This window comes from Chiloscyllium punctatum, chromosome 1, assembly GCF_047496795.1.
Source record: "Chiloscyllium punctatum isolate Juve2018m chromosome 1, sChiPun1.3, whole genome shotgun sequence".
In the NCBI taxonomy this organism is placed as follows: Eukaryota; Metazoa; Chordata; class Chondrichthyes; order Orectolobiformes; family Hemiscylliidae; genus Chiloscyllium; species Chiloscyllium punctatum.
The window spans coordinates 127010012-127031542 of NC_092739.1; the positions used below are offsets into that span (position 1 = coordinate 127010012).

Consider the following 21531-nt stretch of genomic DNA (forward strand, 5'->3'; position numbering starts at 1 on the left):
TATATTTATTTTACATTAAGTATTATGCTACTTTGTAAAACTCGATAAATAACTCTTGCAAGTGTAAACTGAATCCCTTTAAAGCTAAACGGGGTAAGTTCACCTATTCGCGAGCCGGAGTGACATTATATCATATCACACTGACCCCGGTGCGACATTACCGACATTTATTCGTAAGGTAAGACACAGAAATCTTGTACAAGCTCGTCGATGCGCCATTAGCATAAATGCAAATCAATTGGTGAGATAAAAGTAAGGGATATACAGAAAATATGACTCTCCAAAAAGTTTGCAAGCTACAAGGTTCAGGTATGTTTTAAATGTAGGGATTGGCGAGGCGTGCTATCCAGTTCTGTCATTTCGGATTTCTGCACGTGTTTAACTCCTTATTCCGCATAGACTGACCATCGTTGAGGATTTGATGGGTGTATGCAATGACATTCGCATTGAATAACCATAAATACTGCGGGTGGGTACAACGCTGAACAGTTTGCTCACTTTCGCCAGTCTATGCGGCCAACTTCTCTCTTTCTGGAAGTGCTGTAATTCTCCCTCCCTCTTTTCGTATTGTTGTCAACGAGAACATTAAACATGCACAATCGCAAACAGAGTGAACTTTCGCGATGCTGGTCCCTCATGCTGCAGTTTTAATCTATTAAAGTGTTAATCTGCACGTTCGCAATCAGTGAAAGTGATTGGAACTTTAAACAAATTCTGTTGAGGCAAGTCATCCTCCCAATCCGGAACAAGATCTTTGTAGATACATTTGAAGAGCTCAGTAGACAAAAAAGAGTTGAACGTATATATCACCCACAGGCATCGGAAAATATGTGTAAACAACGTAGTTTGTTGGTAAGGGTAAGATTATAAAGATGTTCTGAGGAATGCTCACTCGACCCGAAACGTTAGCTCTGATCCCTCACCACAGATGCTGCCAGATCTGCTGAGTTTTTCCAGCAATTTCTGTTTCTGATTACAAGGCCTTGTTCACCTGTTGTTCTGTGGTAATAATGGGGAGTCCATCTTCGTGCCGTTTTTATTAAACTGTATCATGTACTATTCATTAAAATACGTGTAATGAATAAGTGTTTTGGGAGACATTTCCTGAAATGTCAGCCTATACGAAGTGAGATGGATTTTCATGGAAAATAATCATTTGGTTTTCGTAATGAGAGGAATATAAATAGTGGAGTAGAATGTAGACTTGCTGGGTCCGGTCAAATGTCCAAAATAGCACTTATGAAATTCTTTGTAAATTTGGTATATGACTCTAAGCATAATTAAGGCAAATATGTGCGGTAGAGGAAATATTCTGGTTTTAATAAATAGTTCCATATTATTTCTTTTGTTATTTGATATTATTTAATTTGCATGGCTTGTTCCGCGGGACGTATAATAATGATTTTTTGAGCAGTTGGTCAAATATTTTTTAATAGTACGGAAAAGGGGAAACTGTTTCTGATTCGGGCATTCTGAAGGGTCACACATTCTGAAAGCTGGTGCGGGTGGTTGTAGGCGGAAACCTTTTTAATGACATGGAAGTTTTAAAAATAAAGTTGATCAAATGACCGCCGTTGACTCAGTAGATCAAAAATTGAACTGAGGGAAAGGAATAGTCAGGATTGTTCCTCAACTCCCGCAGTGAGATTAACAGCAAGTGGAAATGTGTTGGAAAATAAATAAAATAATTAGGAGTCTAACTTTCCAAACTACATTAACTTTGGAGGGGCGGTCAAACACAAGCCGGGCGCCTAAACGGGGAGTGGAAATGCACGATTGAAATGTTCACAAATTGAATAATTCCTTCTATGTTGTGTGCATATTTAGAGTTCGACATAGAGAGGGATAGCGTAATTCGTACAGCTAATTTATGGCCTAAAGTTACATTAACGTGAACTACCTGTATCTTAATTATTTTATAGTTATATCATATTAACCCCCAAATGTCCAAATTCCGAATACATATGAAAGCATTCCCTTGTAATGTCTGTAGGTAGGCACAAATGTAAAAGCATTTATCTAAACAGGGTGTTCCCCTCCTTCATTTCCACATGGAAACAATGAGAGGCCTCGGTTTAGCCAAGATGTGAACAGCGGCTCTAATTTTGCAACGACATCCCTCAGAGTTCCAACTCATTCGGGTAACGAATGATGCTTTTTAAATTTAAATCACGCTATTCATTTCGGGGTAAACTCCTTATGGTCTCACGGCAATCACTGTATCGGGACTTTTCTAAATCAAATATATTAACCTGTTTATTTTCACGGGACTGCATGAGACCGAAGCCATGGAAACTCATGTGGAATGATCGGAACTTTTAAGCAAAGTAGAATTGTTCGTGAGATTGCAAACACAAAAGTTTTCGTTTTGGTAAACAAGTAAGATTTTGTCATGTTTTCGAGGCGATATTGCCATTAATGAGTACGCGCTGCTTTGTTCCAAACGTCTTTATATAGTTACCAACAAATGGTCACGCCACTGAAGCAAAATTCTCACAGAAGTTAATAAGTAATTTAGTATAGATGAACAATAGCAGGCATGAGAAAAAATATTTACAGACTTCTTGAATTTTGCAATACAAGAGTGAAGAATGAAGAGCCATCCTCTCACTGAAACCCCGGCTTTTACTTGGCGGCAGGGACATGGATCAACTAAACAAGCAAAAGGAAGTGTATTCATTATAACTTCGAAACTCATTTGTCTCCTCAAGCTCTAAAAGAAATAAAACAAGTCTATTTTTAAGTATCGGTACAAAAGTAGTACATTTACCGTCCATTTGATGGTTAAAAAACTTTGTGCCACGTACATACAAAAAGACTCGCATGTTCACTTTGACAACCGTACAAGATATTGTATATAAACAGACTTGAGAGATACCAAATGCTTTTCATTTATGGATATGCTTAAATAAACAATTCATTTGCAATCCTCTTTCATTGTACTTCTCACGAGACTGTCTTTCAGCGAAACTCTGCCAACTCTGCTTCTCGAGCCTGTCATGCTGGGACTGTTTTTATTGGTTATTAATTATTGCAGGTTTGCACTTCATTCTACGGGCAACTCGGTCTTTGAAATCAGACAGGATGCTTGGAGCTCACTAGCTGTGTAATGCTAAAATGTAAGAAATTGACCTAAAAGTTCAATAACAAAAACAATCTCCAAAAGCTGATTGTAATAACTCCCGTGCTGAGCACACCGAACATGCAGACTGTGGTTTTATGACGTTGGTACCATTGAATTAGGCCGGATAACAAAAATTCTCGAGCGAAATCACTGGAACATATTTTCCCTGACTTTAATACTTTTCAACGCATCTGGTAAAACTACCTGATTGCCTTCAACATAGAGATATCTCACCTTACTTATTCAATGGTGGGATGTGGGCATCTCTGGCAAGGCCAGCATTTATTATCCATGTCTAATTCGATTAGGAGTCATTTTTAAAATACCGGGTTTAGAGAATTCTGTGACCTTCGCCGCCCGTTACTATCTCGGGAACGCCCAATATCGCCAGTCCGCGTTCAGTCGCCACTAGCAGCTACACAGCAGCTATTGCTGTTCGTGAGTTGACATCTAAAAACAACTGCCAAAAGTTCAATATCTTTAAAGGGAACCACATCTCATCCCCAAATTCTGCTCTAACCGCTTGCGGCCAATATAAAATAAACGCTTTACTACCACAGTACACGAAAACTCATGAACACGTCAGTGGCACAGCTGTTGGAATTACTTTGAGCAATGTATCACGAAGCGTCGCCTATAGAGAGCTTAACGCATTGGGTACAAAACGCATTTGGAATCAAAAACTGAACAAAGAATGAAAACAAGGAATGACTTGGCACTTCAAAAGCATCCTATTAAGAGGCACAACGTGAGAGAGTCAGTTTAGTCAAGCCGTCATTGTGTAGCTTGAACAACAGCTTGAATTCTGCTGGTAGTTGATGTGACTCTTGCCATTTGGTTGTGAATTTTGTCCCCTTTTTGTCGTAGTAGTGATATGGCAATTCTTTTCCTGTGTTGGGATCCCAAGCGAAAGGCCAAAATCCGTACAAGTGGATCTCTTCGCAGATGGCTGACGCTAGTGTATACATCAGGATTCCTGTACTTAGACGCTTTGGGGATAGATGTTTGGTCTTCCAATATCTGTTCAACAATAGAGTAACAAAAAAATGACAAAACGTCAATCATCCGTGGATTTTCTTTCATGAACAATACTTAATTATCTTGGTAAATTTTACTGTTCTATTTTTATTCCTTAGGCGTTTAATATCTGCTCTACCCTATCGCTTTATTTACTGTCCTTGCATCTCTGTGACTTTTTTTCCCACTCTTCTCCCTTTATATTTTTTTTCCGAGCTTGTCTCCTATCTTCTGCATTCTTACATTCTCGATATTCATTTCTGTTTGGCTTTCTCTCATCCTGTCTGTTTTTATTTAAACACCAGTCACTCACGCCATTTCTTGTCGCATGTGAGAGATGTTGCAAATCTTTGACAACATTGTCGCTCATTCTCTGGATGAGTACCGTTGGCCTTCGTGCGGTCCTGAGGTGCAATGATCCAGATGAAGATCTGGTGAAGGAGTGAAAGATGAAATCTGGGATTGGGACTGGGGATTACATGGCTAAGAGAAGGGAATGAAAGCGTCTTGGAGAAATATTTATTCTTGTAAATAAAACTCAACAGATTACAAACGAATGTAATCAGTTAATGATTTGACCACTTCACTTTTCTGAGGTAAATTTCTCCATAGTTTTAATGAAGATGGTATTCAGAATAGAAAAGGTGAGAAAATGCTCGGCAATATTTTAGTTTTTGGCCGGGAGACAAGCGGACTTGCCCGCTTATCAGAGGTTGAACTGCAGGTCTGTGAGTCCACTAGTGTGAATATAGAATGACTTTATAAGATGCACGGGTATTTGGACACAGCAAGAGGCTGAAGAGAATATTCCAAGACAGGCTAGAGCACGAGACTGAATAAGAAAAAGGATCAGCATGACCCGGGAGTCAGGGCTCCAGAACCATTCTATATAGACTGTGCAAAACAATGACGTGAAGTACCTGCTTTGCAAAATGCGGGACCAATCTCAACGACTAGTGTGTGCATTTGTGTGTGCACGCTTGTGACTATTTTTAGATTTAAAAATATCAAATTGTATATTATGTTTTAAATGTCACTGAACAGTGCAAACGGTGCAGTGGGTAAGGAGCGATAGTCATTTAGCTTCGGCCTTTTAATCCATCTGTGGGAGTTGTGGGGGAGGGGATAGCCGAAGTTCAGAATCATTTGGGCCGGGTGCTGGCAGGTGGGACCAGTTTGGGTTGGATTATCTGGTCGGCATGGACGGGTTGGATCGAAGGGTCTGTTTCCATGCTGTCCATCTCAATGACTCTAATATGACTCAAGAAAGCACAGAAACTGAACCAATCAGGAACAAGGCGGCGAATCAGCGAAAAAAAATCAAAGGGGACAAATTAAATAGACCTAAGAACTTTAAGTGGCATTCAGCTCCTCACCGTTCGATAAGATCAACCCTCCACCCCACATTCTACCCATCTCAATATCCTTTGATTCACTTAATCATTTGTTAGTCAAGAGTCTACCGACTTTTGTCTTAAAATACTCAACGGCCCTGCTTCCACTGCTCTCTGACAAGGAGTCCTACAGAGGAAGACAGCGAGAACAAGCTGCTCATCTCCATTTGTCATTACTAAACCGAGTCCCCTAGTTCCAGACCTTGCCACAAGGAGAACCTGTCAAGCCTCAGCATCGCACATTATGATATGGCTCAAAATGAAAAATGGTCACAGCAATATTTCAATCACAAAGAAGGCAACTGAAGATCGACTAAATATAATGAAACATCCTGCGATTTCTTTTTGAAATTTCTGGTGAAAAAAACCCCATCCTTGGCCACAGATACTCACTTATTGACATGCTGCATTATGTTCCCAGGCCAAGCCAATTGGACCTTCAGTTGTGCTCTATACTCTATAAAAAAATCTACTAACGTTCTTGTCACCGGAGCGGAGGTGTGGAAGAAAAAGGCAGGGATCCAAAGAATGGCTCCATCGAGCTTTTTAAGATTCAGGAAAAACTTATTTCGATCCTGGATTGTTAATAGATTGTTGTAGTACTTTTCGAGGATGCTTGGGTTGAATGTCGTGAGATTCGTCTTTTTGCCAACATCTCTCTCAAAAGATTCAGTTGGGGCGAAATTGCAACGGAACACGAAATCTGTTTTATCGATATCAGCTCCACAATGGCTCCCGATTAGTATCCCACTGTTCCCAACCACCGCACATGTGTTGTGGTGCATCTTTAATATAGGGGGCACGTCGGGGAGCAATGATCGAAAACTATTGCTGACTGAGAAAACGTATTTGTGGTTAGAGTAATCGTAGTGCAGCAACTGTCCTACTCGCACGTTTTTCTTAACCAAGGTGAAATTTTTATAAATGTCGACATAGCGACTGATGTCCTTCCTAAAACACACATACACACAAAGAGAACAAGTTAGTTCAGTTCATTCATGGCAATGAATGTGAATTCAGAGCACAGACCTCTAATAATGCAGTAAAAAAACTCAGTAGATTCAAAATGTAGTTAAAAAAAGAATCAAAAAGAGCCGGTGGGAAGGGAAAACGTGTCTTAAGTATTAAATAGATTCCCTTTGTGAATTTGCAACTTTAAAATATGCTTATTACCGATATTATAGTAAAATATCGCACTGGCACTCTTCACAGGCTATTTCTGGCAGTTCTTTCTAATGGTGATACCACTTTTGTTGTACATAATACAAACCGCACTGTATCAGATTTTTGGTTTAATTTGAAAGCGCGAGGGCATGTGTGTGTGTTTGTGTGGCGTGGGGGGAACAGGTAGCATGAAAAGATCAAAAAGTTAAAAAAAAGACAGTTAAACAATACAAGCAATGAATTACTTCCGGTATAGCCCCTTTGGAACTTCACGCCTTTCAGAGTGACTTGCCTTTGCTTTAAAAAGGATGTTGTGTTGAAAGTCCATTTCGCGGAGTTGGCACGAGTATTGTCACTAAGGCCACTTCCAGCTGGCAAAAAAGAAGGATCCAGAAATTTCCAAGAGAACTGTGACCTGCAGGGGGGGGAAAAATCGCCAAGTTTTAATTCGAAGTCACCATTACCGTTGCCCGTTCAGTTTAATCACTCGTGAACTGACAACACTCGATCCACAAAATACCTCATTTCGTTACGAACTTTTCAAGGATTGTTAAAAAAAAAGCTAAGCTATTAATAGGATTTATTTGATCATTTATGCTGACGAGTGCAGAAATGCATGTTCGCAGCACCCTCCATCCCCCATGGAGCTATCCAAATGTAAGTGAAAAACTGACACAAAGTTTAATATTAAGTTTATAATTAGGTTATAAGAGGCAATTCTACAAATTGCTTGTTCAGAGGACTCAAGTACTCGAACTCACCTTCGGTATCACAGCAAATTATAATCAATCTTTCTTCGAAGTATCTTAAAAAATACCCCTCATCCATGCTGTTTGGATACTAACTGTTTGGGCAATTTAGTTATTTCTGTCAGTTACTTTCATTTCCACCCCTCCCCAGGAGATATCTCCTTTAGATTTCCTCACTGATATTCCATGTCTTTTCCCGGAGGGCGGAGTTGTACTCCACAGATTCCATTCTTCATCTCTCTAATGGATGACCCTGAGAATCCCCCTGTAACTTTTCAAAATGAAATACTCGTTAATTGAACATAAGAATAGAACGGGTTGCCAAACACTTGCTCCGATTTGCATATTGAAACTCCTCATGTCTTTGACTCTGCCAGTTAAACAGATTATCCTCAATAATACAATTTTTACTGGCATGTTTTCAATGTACGAAGTTAAACCTATGTCATGTCACCTGGATTATTTTGCAACATTTTCAACTTTGGTGAATTTTTTCATATTTTACCTTCACTGTGCAGCCTGCATCTCTCTTTATTTTTGTGAACTCAATGGGACAAATAGCCTCTTTCAGTGTTGTATGATTCTATGACTACTTTTCAGTTGACTTCCTTGATATCTCTGATCAATCTTGTGAGTTTCGTTTATGTACATACCATCCAATGCCAGGCCAAATTGGACTTTCCACTTGCATATATGGTTGAGATGTTTTTTAGCAGACTTGGATTTCACAGCCCTGCTGAGTATTCTGAAGCGTTAACTTCATTTACTTTTCTACATTGTCAAATCATTGACCTTTACCCTCCTCCTTCAGAGCCATTGTCCAGTCCGCCATTCATTCTCTGATGACTAATTTCTGATCCATATTTATTCAGGTTTTGTTTTTACCCTGTTCTAAGAATTACTCCGGATTCTCATATCTTGCCGCATTATTTACAATGTTACACATAATCTTTACATGGATTATTAGTTTTTGAAAGTTTAAGTAAATAATTTCCAGAGTTCCACTTCCTCCTTAATTTGTAGTTTAACCAGACGGGTTCTGGGGATTTATCAGTCAGGTTCACCCCATCTAAATCTAGGCCAAATGTTTCTTCTTCTCATGCTGCTTCCCACGTGCTTCCCCATGCCATGCCTTTCACCATCTGCTGATTTCTAACTGTAGGATTGTGGGTTGGCAGTGGCCAAGTCAGATTTGATCACTTTGCCCATATATGCAACAGATATAACAGATCTGATAATTTCTAATTCTGAAACTTATTTAGTTACAATCATTTCTGGGCTTTTTTCCTGGTGTGCTCTTTTTATGATGCAGACCTTTGGAAATGTAAAAATGCTGACTTTAAAACCCAGGTTTTCTGCCTCCTGTACATGTACTGCATTACAAAAGAATACTACTTCACTGGCTGTCAACATTGGAGCATGTCATATGATTGTAAAATATGCTATATAATTGAAACCTCTTTTATGAAGGGCTTTTGGAGTCATAAATCACAGCAGCAGATCCTTCATTCCAACTTGTACAGACATCTCAATCTGACCTAGTCCCATTTGCCAACATTTGGCCCATATCACTCTAAACCCTTCCTATATATGTGCCCATCCAGATGTCTTTTAAATGTTGTAATTGCATCAGCCTCCACCACTTCCTCTGGCAGCCCATTCCATACATGCATCACCTACTGTGTAAAAAGGTTTTACTCGACAGATGATTTTTAAATCCTCCCCCTGACCTTAAATCTATGTCCTCTAGTTTTGGATTCCTCCACCCTAGGAAAAAGATCTTAGCTATTTACCCTACCCATGCCCCTCATGATTTTATACACATCTATGAGGTCACCCCTCAATCTCTGATGCTCTAGGGAAAGAAGCCCCAGCCTATTCAGCCTCTCCCTATAGCTCAAACGGTCAAACTCTGGCAATATCCTTGTAACTCTGTCCAATTTAACAACATCCTTCCTCTAGAAAGGTGACCAGAAATGTAAACAGTATTTCAAAAGTGGCTTCACCGATGTCCTATACAGCAGCAACATGATATCCCAACATGATATACTCAATGTTGTGACAAATGAAGGCGAGTGTGCCAAACACCTTCTTCACCACCCTGTCTACTTGTCACTCCATTTTCAAGGAACTATGTGCCTTTGATCTCTTTGTTTAGCAACACTCCCCAGGGCCCTATCATTTACTGCATAGATCCTGCCCTGGTATGCCTTACCAAAGTACACCATCGCACATTTATCTAAATTAATGTCTGTCTGCCACTCTTTGGTCCATTGGCCCATTTGATCAAGGTCCACTTGTACTCTGAGATAATTTTTTTTACTGTCCTTTGCACTTGGCATCATCTGCAAATTTACTAACCATATTCATACTCAAATATATTCATACTCATGAACTATATTCATACTCAAATCATTTAGATATATGATGAAAAGCAGTGAGCCTCAAAGCACACTCAGACCTCATCTCAGGCCTCCAGTCCAAAAATTATTCCTTCACTATCACCCTCTGTCTCCTATCTTCAAGTCAATTTTGTATCCAAGTAGCTAGCTTCCTCTGGATCCCATGTCTTAGTCATAGAGATGTACAGCATGGAAACAGACCCTTCAGTCCAACCTGTCCATACCGACCAGATATCCCAACCCAATCTAGTCCCACCTGCCAGCACCCGGCCCATATCCCTCCAAACCCTTCCTATTCATATACCCATCCAAATGCCTCTTAAATTTTGCAATTGTACCAGCCTCCACCACTTCCTCTGGCAGCTCATTCCATACATGTACCACCCTCTGTGTGAAAAAGTTGCCCCTTAGGTCTCTTTTATGTCTTTCCCCTCTCACTCTAAATCTATGCCTTCTAGTACTGGATTCATCAACCCCAGGGAAAAGACTTTGTCTATTTATCCTATACATGCCCTTCATAATTTTGTAAACCTCATTAAGGTCACCCCTCAGCCTCCGATGCTGCAGGGAAAACAGCCCCAGCCTACTCAGCCTCTCCCTATAGCTCAAATCCTCCAACCCTGGCAACATCTTTGTAAATACTTTCTGAACCCCTTCAAGTTTCACAATATCTTTCCAATAGGAAGGAGACCAGAATTGCATGCAATATTCCAACAGTGGCCTAACCAATGTCCTGTACAGCCACAACATGACCTCCCAACTCCTATACTCAATACTCTGACCAATAAAGGAAGCATACCACATGCCTTCTTCACTATCCTATCTACCTGCGACTCCACTTTCAAGGAGCTATGAACCTGCACTCCAAGGTCTCTTTGTTCAGCAACACTCCCTAGGACCTTACCATTAAGTGCATAAGTCCTGCTAAGATTTGCTTTCCCAAAATTCAGCACCTCGCATTTATCTGAATTAAAATCCACCTGCCACTTCTCAGCCCATTGGCCCATCTGGTCAAGATCCTGTTGTACTCTTCGCTGTCCACCACACCTCCAATTTTGGTGTCATCTGCAAACTTACTAACTGTACCTCTTATGTATCCAAATCATTTATGTAAATGACAAAAAGTAGAGGATCCAGCACCAATCCTAACTAACCAGTCTACCATTCATACATGAAGTGTATGGTGATCAGACTAGTTAAATTTATTTAGTTAATTTAATAAAAATGGATTATCCATTATCAAATGCACTTCTACTTTTGACAATGACCAATACAGCGTACTACTTATTCTGCCAATTGAGTTGTTCATTTTAAATTTGTTTGATTTACACTAAATTACTATGCTGGCTTTGTTAAACATTTGTCTCTGGTTGGATATTTCCCCTTTTATTAAATGCAATGAGGCTTATTGCAATAATTCTGGTGCCGTCTACATACCGGTTTCCCTGCCCCCTCTGCGCTGTCAAGACATTAGGCCACAAGCTTAGGAATGTTGCATACAAAACTTTTCCCATTAAAGAAGCTCCTTAGGTCGCACTTCATTGGCCCAGCTTTGAGATACCCATTCAAACGTTTCTTTTGTCTGCGCACCATTTGTTTTTCTGATTATTCTGTGAATAGGTTTCGAAGGTTTGACTGTATTAAAGGGGCTATGTAAATGCAAAATACGGCGTGTCCCAATGAACTTTCGATCAGCACCATGGAATTAGTGCATTGGACAAATATTCATAGCATATTTGAAAAGTTGCACCACATCATCTCAGTTCCAGTAGTTGTAAGAGAACCAACGCCTGTATTACAGGAACTTTTAGAGCGAATTTTCCTTGATATTCATGTACACTGTGGTGATTGGCACAAAGCTGTGCTGATTATCTGAGCTCTTTAAAACAAATCCGCGTTGTGATAATAGGTCTCAGGTCAGGAATGTAATCATTAATTCCTGAATGGTTCCCAGACAACTGATAGACAGACGCTACAAAAAAAGTAATCAATTAAAATCAGATTCCTTGTGTAAAGGAACTTGCACATTTGTTGATTATGTGCCCGAACAATGTTCTCGATTTCTGTTTTAAATTTTAATGTTTTGCACAAATTCTTCCAACTGGGTGAGTGCTGCCTGCAAATGCAGCCTTAGGGCAATAACAACAACAAACATGTTATTTATTTTACGGGTACAGCATTGGGAATATCTGTCCTTATGACCAACAGTTACAATTAATATGGACACACAAACAACTGCAACATTTCCGACTGAAGCATTTAGCCATCCCCTCCCTCTGAAATGAGGGATGATTGTTCTGTGGGACCCCTGTAGGCCTCGGCAGTCAGGGAGACTGATAGACCACTGCGTGTGTCCAGCCACGATACCACAGCCCCGCTGTATCTTAGTCACTAAAGGAGGACAACCCGTAAACGTCTGGTCTAGTGGCCCCCACCCCCCCGAAATATTCCATTCCTTTAAGCCCTATCCCCGGCCCTCCTCCCAACCCCAACCTGTTCTTTTACATGGAACGAGACGGGGGTGGGCTGTGGATAAAACATACCGTCGGTTCAACCGTGGTGCCCGGAGAGGGGCTGTGTTGATGGGGGAGGGGAGTTAGAGTGCACAGAAAGACTGAACATGTCAGAGAGATGCTCTGCGTCCGCAGTGATGCACGGGTCTGCGTGCTTCTTTCAAACAATACCATTACTACTTTGTGAAAATAAAACATAATGCAGTTGTTTTATTGGAGCTATTTGAAGTTTAATCCAGTGGTTAATCGATTGGAAAGCAAAGCGGGTACCGGGGCCGCAAACCGATTAGACCGTCTCATTTTGCATGGATCCTGTTGATTTCGATCAAAGGCTTTCTATATATAAGCATATAAACGAAATGTTCCCCCCCCCCCCACCCCCCACCACCTCGACTTACCGAAATCCACTGTGTAACATATAGAGCCTAGGGCCGGCTGAACCTAGATATCGTGGGGTGGCGAAGAGGTTATCCTTTTTCAGTGAGACATAGCTGATCAGCGATAAAATAAGCAGAGCGACGCTTAACATCACCAAACCCAGCACACTCGCCATACGAACCATCCTGCAGATCCTCATAGTGCAACGCCTCAACAATAAAACGAGAGCAGGCCCATATCTGTTCGCTTATCTTAACAAGAGAAGGAGGGGGAAGAAAAAGAGAAAAGTAAGTCGGTTATATTGACAATGTATTGTGCTGCTTTATATGTGAAATAAAAATGGACGGAGTCAAAATTCTGCAATGCAGAAATGGTAGGTGGTTGCGTTGGTGATACGTCGCGTTGCTCTGTGAAACCCCCCACAACTCCACATACACACTGCACCGGCGCTGCTTCCATCCATTCCCCGGCTGCAGGCTAAATGTGACTGGAATAGTCTCCCTCTATTTACCCGACAAGCTTAAGGTTTTTATTAATGAACTCTTAGCAAATGCTTAGCATTTCAGTTCTGAATAAAAAAGCAGGGAAGTTATATATTGTAACTTGAATGACAGTGGCTGCATTAAAAAAAATAGAACTGTTGCATATGGAAGAAATATATATTTCGGTTTGGAAGGGGACAAATGAATAGGCAAAGTTAAGCAAATAGCAAAGAAGGTTTGTAAAACAAAACGTCTGGAGGCAACACTTAAGGAAATGGGCAAGCAGGTGGCAGATGCAGTTGAAGCCAAGTGTAAACTGGTAAGCTAATCTATTAAGGAGAGCAGGAAATGAATGAGTGTATATTTTCATTAAAAAAAAGTTAATGGTGTGGAGCAAAAGACAAACTCAAAGTGTCATTGTTCTGAAGAAGGGTAATCAGGTCTGAAACCTTAACTCCAATTTCTTTTCATAGATGCTGCCAGACATGTTGAACTTTTCCAGCAACTTCTGTGTTTGTTTCTGATTTAGAGCATCTGCATTTCTTTTGGTTTTTTGAAGTATTCATGTCCATCTCTGCCCCAGGCCATCTGTTGTCCAGTCTCTCATCCATGATCATTTTACCTCTAGACATGACTATTCCAACAGAGACAAAACAAAAACTGCAGATGCTGGAATGCAAAGTAGACAGGCAGGAGGCTGGAAGAATACAGCAAGCCAGGCAGCTGGATTCATTCCTCCAATTAACCAAACAGGTAGTACGCTTGACCTGTCAACATCTATCCCCACTTCACCACCCTACTCCCACCACCACTTTTATCTACAGTTCCCCCTTACACCCACCCCCAGTGCTAAGACCATAAGACCATAAGACATAGGAGTGGAAGTAAGGCCATTCGGCCCATCGAGTCCACTCCGCCATTCAATCATGGCTGATGGGCATTTCAACTCCACTTACCCGCATTCTCCCCGTAGCCCTTAATTCCTCGAGACAACAAGAATTTATCAATCTCGGCCTTGAAGAAATTTAGCGTCCTGGCCTCCACTGCACTCTGCGGCAATGAATTCCACAGGCCCACCACTCTCTGGCTGAAGAAATGTCTCCGCATTTCTGTTCTGAAATGACCCCCTCTAATTTTAAGGCTGTGTCCACGGGTCCTAGTCTCCTCGTCTAACGGAAACAATTTCCTAGCGTCCACCCTCTCCAAGCCATGTATTATCTTGTATGTCTCTATTAAGTCTCCCCTTAATCTTCTAAACTCCAATGAATACAATCCCAGGATCCCCAGCCGTTCCTCATATGTTAGACCAGCCATTCCATGGATCATCCGTGTGAATCTCCGCTGGACACGTTCCAGTGCCAGTATGTCCTTCCTGAGGTGTGGGGACCAAACTGGACACAGTACTCCAAATGGGGCCTAACCAGAGCTTTATAAAGTCTCAGTAGCACAACGGTGCTTTTATATTCCAACCCTCTTGAGATAAGTGACAACATCGCATTCGCTTTCTTAATCACGGACTCAACCTGCATGTTGACCTTTAGAGAATCCTCGACTAGCACTCCCAGATCCCTTTGCACTTTGGTTTTACGAATTTTCTCACCGTTTAGAAAGTAGTCTGTGCTTTTATTCTTTTTGCCAAAGTGCAAGACCTCACATTTTTTCACGTTGAATTCCATCAGCCATTTCCTGGACCACTCTTCCAAACTGTCTAGATACTTCTGTAGCCTCCCCACTTCCTCAGTACTACCTGCCTGTCCACCTAACTTTGTATCATCTGCAAACTTCGTTAGAATGCCCCCAGTCCCTTCATCCAGATCATTAATATATAATGCGAACAGCTGTGGCCCCAACACTGAACCCTGCGGGACACCGCTCGCCACAGGCTGCCATTCCGAAAAAGAACCTTTTATCCCAACTCTCTGCCTTCTGTCAGACAGCCAATCCTCAATCCATCCCAGTAGCTCACCTCGAACACCATGGGCCTTCACCTTGCTCAGCAGCCTCCTGTGTGGCACCTTATCAAAGGCCTTTTGGAAGTCTAGATAGACCACATCCAGGGTTTCCCTGGTCTAACCTACTTGTCACTTCTTCAAAGAATACCAACAGGTTTGTCAGGCATGACCTCCCCTTACTAAATCCATGTTGACTTGTTCTAATCAGACTCTGCTCTTCTAAGAATTTAGAAACCTCATCCTTAATGATGGATTCTAGAATTTTACCAACAGCCGAGGTTAGGCTAATTGGCCTATAATTTTCCATCTTTTGTCTTGATCTTTTCTTGAACTAAGGGGTTACAACAGTGATCTTCCAATCATCCGGGACTTTCCCTGACTCCAGTGACTCTTGAAAGATCTCAACCAATGCCTCCGCTATTTCCTCAGCCACCTCTCTCAGAACTCTAGGGTGTATCCCATCGGGGCCAGGAGATTTATCAATTTTAAGACTTTTAGCTTTTCTAGTACTATCTCTTTTGTAATGGCAACTATACTCAACTCAGCCCCCTAACTCCCTTTAATTGTTGGGATATTACTCATGTCTTCCACTGTGAAAACTGACGCAAAGTCCTTGTTAAGTTCTCCTGCCATTTCATTATCTCCTATCACTAGGCTTCCAGCATCAGTTTGAAATGGCCCAATGTCTACTTTTGCCTGTTGTTTGTTTCTTATGTTTTGAAAGAAACTTTTACTATCATTTCTAATATTACTGGCTAGCCTACCTTCATATTTGATCCTCTCCTTTCTTATTACTCTCTTTGTTATCCCCTGTTTGTTTTTGTAGCCTTCCCAATCTTCTGATTTCCCACTGCTCTTGGCCACTTTATAGGATCTCTCTTTTTCTTTAATACATTTCCTGACTTCCTTTGTCAGCCATGACTGTCTAATCCCTCCCTGGATAATCTTTCTTTTCTTGGGGATGAACCTCTGTACAGCGTCCTCAATTATACCCACAAACTCCTGCCATTTTTGCTCTACTGTCTTCCCCGCTAGCCTCTGCTTCCAGTCTATTTTTGTCAGTTCCTCTCTCATGCCCTCATAATTACCTTTATTTAACTGTAACACCATCACATCCGATTTTGCCTTCTCTCTTTCAAACTCCAGACTGAACTCTACCATATTATGATCGCTGCTTCCTAAGGGTTCCCTTACTTTAAGATCTTTTATAAAGTCTGGTTCATTGCAAAGCACTAGGTCCAGAATAGCCTGCTCCCTTGTGGGCTCCATGTCAAGCTGTTCCAAAAAGCCATCCTGTAAGCATTCCATGAATTCCCTTTGTTTGGATCCACTTGGTCCTGAAGAAGGGTTACATCTGAAATGTTGACTTTTCCACCTCCTGATTGTTCCTGGCTTGCTGTGTTCTTCCAGACTCATGACTATTCCAATGGCCACCTTACTGGTATCCAATCTTCCATGTTCCAGTAACTCAAGCTCAGCTAAAATTCTGTTGCCTGTATTCTCTCATGAAGTAACTTCCATTCACATATCATCTCATGTTTAATGATCTGCGTTGTCTCCCAGTCCAGGAATGCCTCAATTTTAAAACTGCAGCTCTTGGTTTAAATTCCTCCATGGCCTCTGTCCTTCCTTATCCTCCCCTCATCCTCTGAGAACTTTGCAATTTCTGCAATTCAGACATCTTGCCCATCTCCTAGTTATTTTCCCCAGCCATTGGCAGCCATGCCTTCAGTAATCAGCATCTATTAGAGAAACTGTCGATTCCCAGCTATACTTAAATGTTCAAGGGCCACCACGTGAATAATGTGTTGAGTAACAAAGTGGCAGCCAGCTGCATATCCCTCAGCAAAAGACAACAATTCAGTCATGCTGCAAACAATTCGAAAAACCACCATAACCCCAGTTAATATTTCAGACAGGACTGCTAATCATATTTCATTTCTCTTGAAGGGACATTGAAACGTTGTATAAGACTGAGGGTCATAAATTAATGTTAGTTACATCAGCCTCACCACTCAGACAATGAATAGAAATTATGGCAAATTTTGATCATTATCAAAAATGATCTTCCAACCTCATGGAAAATATTCCATTCATGCCGCATACCTGAAGATACCAATGAAAAATAACATGTAAAACATTTTTTTCTAACAAAGACTCTAAATGTATGCATTTAATGTAGGATGTCATGATTATGGGGGTGGGGGAGGAAAGTGTTGTTTTGTAATGATGTCATCAGACTAGTACTCTGAGTGTCAGTCTAATGTTTCTGGAATCATCAGTTCAACTCCCACCTTTGCACCTGGTGGAATTTAAATGCCATAAATGATGCTGGAATGGAAAGCTGCTCTCAGTGATGGCGACCATGCATCAATCTATTTTTTGGAAAAAAAATGCCCACATTTGGGGAAGGAAATCCTGCCCCAGTTGTACCTCCAGACACACAACAGTTGATTCTAAACTGCCCTATGACTAATGGTGTAGTAAGCCAAATGGTTGAAGGGCAATAAGAGATACCCACATGCCAGTAAGGAATTTTAAAAAAAACTCCTACTTCCCTCGAGATGTGTGCACACAATCTCCCTGAATTGCACTTTCAACTCCAAATTCTCCTTCATTAGTAGGTCATGATACTAGCCTATGCATTGTGCTCACTGATTCAATAGTAGCGCAAATGCGCTATTTCTAGACAAATAATCAATCTGTCTTTATTTCTTTATTATATGATGCTGTTTCTATGTAACACCTGACAACAGCAATAATAGAGGAGACAGAAATACTATCTAATCCTCACACCCAAATGTCATAATAACAATTTTTAAAATGTATAATAATCCTTCTAGACAATCAGCACATTTAAAAAAAACTAACATGAAGATTGTGGCTTCGAAACCCAATTGTACCATTTCAGGCATGGAGGAGATGGGGCATGTGCAGCATTTGTTGTAGCCTGTCTGTAGGAGCATGGACAGCTTATGCTACTTTCATATGGTAAGTATGTAAGTTAGCTCGCTGAGCTGAAAGGTTTGTTTTCAGATGTTTTGTCACCTTCACTAGGTAATATAATCATTGAGAGTCTCCGGTGAAGCGCTGGTGGTTTGGCCCGCCTCTCTATTCATAGGTCTTGATTTCTTAAGGTGGGTGATATCATTTCTGACTCCTTTTTCAAGGGAAGGTAGATGGGATCTAAGTTGATGTGATTACTGATGGAGTTCTGGTTAGAATGCCATGCCTCTAAGAATTCTCGTGCGTGCCTTTGTTTCGCCTGTCCTAGGATGTGTGTATTGTCCCAGTTAAAGTGTCTGTATGTATAGAAATTAGTGATAGTCAGTCATGTCTTTTGGTGGCTAGTTGGTGTTCGTGTATCTTGGTGGTAAGTTTTCTGCAAGTTTGTCCAATGTAGCTTTTTTTTAATGGTATTTGTGCCACTTGACCACAGCTGTGTACACTGAAGACAATACTATCCATTCACTGTAAAGGAAGGGTCATGAGTAATAGAAAATAGGTTGGTTGTGGTGAAGGCAACCCATTTTATGACAGGATCTGAGGTGGTGGGGTAGGTAATAGGCATGAAAGGAGATGTTCATGCTCTGGAGTTGTTAAACCCAATCATAAATAGAAATTGGTCAAAAATCTCAGCATGTCTGGAGAGAAGGGTTGTTCTTGTTCCTGAACCCTTGTTCTGAAGAAGGGTCACTGGACATGATATGTTAACTTGATTTATCTCCACAGATGCTGCCAGACTTGCTAAGACTTCTTTTTATTTCAGATTTCCAGTACCCGCAGTTCTTTCAGTTTTTTTGTTCAACTTAATGTTGAATCCTGAAGGCAGTAAATCACTGCTTCATCTAGACACCTCCTCTCCTTCCTCACCATCCAAGGCCCCAGCCACAGCTTCAAAAGAAGCAGTGATTTACCTGCACTTCAGTCAATCTGGTCTACTGTATTTGCTGCTCACAATGCAGTCTCCCGTACAATGGGGGGATGAAACGCAGATTGGGTGACCATTTTGCGGAACTTAGACTTTCTGTGGGTAAACATGCTTCCAGTTGCCTGCCTTTTCAAAACACTATGTTTCCATGTCAACAGTTCTGTCTCAGGTCTGTTGCAGTGCTTTAGTGAAGCTCAACACAAACCAAAAGAACAACACCTCATCTTCCATTTAGAAACCTTACAGCCTTCAGGACTCTATATCGTGTTTCATAATTTCAGAGCATGAATACCGCCTTCCACGTCTGTTAACCACTTGCGCAGTCTCTGATACTGCCATGAATTGCATTGCTTTCAGCACAGTCCAGCCGTTTTCAACTACTTGTAGTCCCCATGATAACCTATGGAGCTTCTCTTCTTCCCTGGTTCAATATCAATGATCCCTTTGTCTGCTTACCTCTTTGTTCTTTCTCTGGGCTCCTTCTCCACCCCTCCACTCAGTCCTTCCCACAACACCCAATCATCAGCACAAGTATGACCTTTATCCTACCTGCATTCAGTTCTGAAGAAGGGTCACTGGATTAAAACATTAACTCTGCTTTCTCTCCACAGATGCTGCTGGATCAGATTTGCGTTGGAAATTGTCTCTTCATGCTCACCCATTATTACAACTCTCACTTACACACAACTTATATGTCACATACTACCTGTTGTCCCACCATGAAAGCCAGAAAACACTCCTGACAAAACACTAATTAATATATCTCTTGACTCTTGCAGGAAAAGTTGTGGTGGATGTCAGGTAGCAGACTGGAGGGTTGTGTTGGTCATCATTATAAGCAGTTCAGTCAATGTTATGGTGATGTTATATAGTGTTTTCTCAATAATTCCTGTTGCTTTCTCATTTCTCTTTCCCAACCACATTATATGGTAAATGCCAGATTCTTACAACCTGACTTTTCTCTACCTTGCTGAAAAATGTGTTGCTGGAAAAGCGCAGCAGGTCAGGCAGCATCCAAGAAGCAGGAGAATCGACGTTTCAGGCATAAGGATTCCTGAAAAAGGGCTTATGCCCGAAACGTCGATTCTCGCTCCTTGGATGCTGCCTGACCTCCTGCGCTTTTCCAGCAACACATTTTTCAGCTCTGATGTCCAGCATCTGCAGTCCTCACTTTCTCCTAGTTGATTTTTCCCTACCTTGTCTTCCTTGATTTAAGAAGATTAATCCTTTCCCATCTACTTAGTGCAGATGCTAAGAATATATAAACCTTTGTGTCAGTCAAAGGAAAAGAGGCAAAAGTTTCGGAAAATATCACACCAATTGTTTTGGTTCTTGCAAGCATTAACTCAGATATTAGTAATATATAGAATTTATTCACAAGGCTAAAGGAGTTATTATCTGAATGGGTCTAACTGGGTACCTAGCTAGCAGCTGAGAGATAGGACATTACAGACGCCAGCTTAGTTATAACTCTAATGTTAAAGGCAGAGAGGAGGCACTAATTGAGATCAAAAGATGGAGACATTATCATGACAAGTGACATATCAAAGATATGGAAGTTTGAATCTTGAAAGTACAATTACAACTGCCTTGAGAGCAAGATTTTCCATGGTATGCAGAGGGAGACAGAGATATATTAAAGACTACAAGTGTCACTGATCAAGACCACTTCCTTTTGTCCATCATTGATGCCCTTGCCTACAGTAAATTATTTTCTTACACCTTGGTGATTTCCTCAAGATTAAGCATCATCTTCACAATTTTAAGTATGTGGAATGCAGTTCAGTGTTTGTATACTGCTCAACTGGTTTATAAATTGACTACAAGATCTAATTGGACCACTAAGGGGATTAAGTATCCTCTGCCATACCTTGTCATGATTTAAGACCATAAGTCATAGGAGCAGAAGGAAGCCGTTTGGTCCATCAGGTCTGTTCTGCCATTCAATGCTGATCTGATAATCCTCAACTCAACTGTTCCTGTCTTTCCCAATCATCCTTTATTCCCTCAATGATTAAAGATTTGTTTATCTCAACCTTGAAAATACTTACTGACCTAAGCTCTATTGCCCTCTGTGGTAAAGAACTCAATAGATTGACTACAAGCTGAGAGAAGAAATTTCTCCGTATCACTGTTCTCTCACTCTGACATTAGCCCACTGGACCCAGACTGTCCCAAAAGAAGAAACAACCTCTCTATGTCTACCTTATCAAGCTGCTAAGAATCTTATACCTCTCATTCTTCTAAACTCCATTGAGTACAGTCTAAACTACTCAACCTCTCCTCATAAAACAATCCTTTTGTACTTGGGATTAAGCTAGAGAACTTGCCCTGGATTGGCACTCCATCTCCTAATGCTGCCTGCCTTGCTGTGTTCTTCCAGCCTCCTGCCTGTCTACTTTGGATTTCAGCATCAGGTTTTGTT

At 41.0% G+C, this 21531-nt stretch overlaps 1 protein-coding gene across 2 annotated transcripts in view; it reads right to left on the reverse strand.

Annotated features, from left to right (window-relative positions):
• Window positions 1–2433: 2433 nt before the first annotated feature.
• Window positions 2434–21531, reverse strand: part of st8sia3 (ST8 alpha-N-acetyl-neuraminide alpha-2,8-sialyltransferase 3) — a 41542-nt gene continuing 22444 nt past the window's right edge. Inside the window, exons 1-5 of one of the 2 annotated variants that reach the window (XM_072573884.1) lie at window positions 13177–13240; window positions 12762–12992; window positions 6992–7114; window positions 5929–6486; window positions 2434–4144 (exon numbers count right to left, since the gene is read on the reverse strand). In XM_072573884.1, coding sequence (XP_072429985.1) covers window positions 3859–4144; window positions 5929–6486; window positions 6992–7114; window positions 12762–12940 — 1146 coding nt within the window. In that variant the 5' untranslated portion in view covers window positions 12941–12992; window positions 13177–13240 and the 3' untranslated portion in view covers window positions 2434–3858. Of the gene's footprint in view, window positions 4145–5928; window positions 6487–6991; window positions 7115–12761; window positions 12993–13176; window positions 13241–21531 lie in introns of those variants that run through there. The other variant, XM_072573890.1, reaches the window with a different exon arrangement.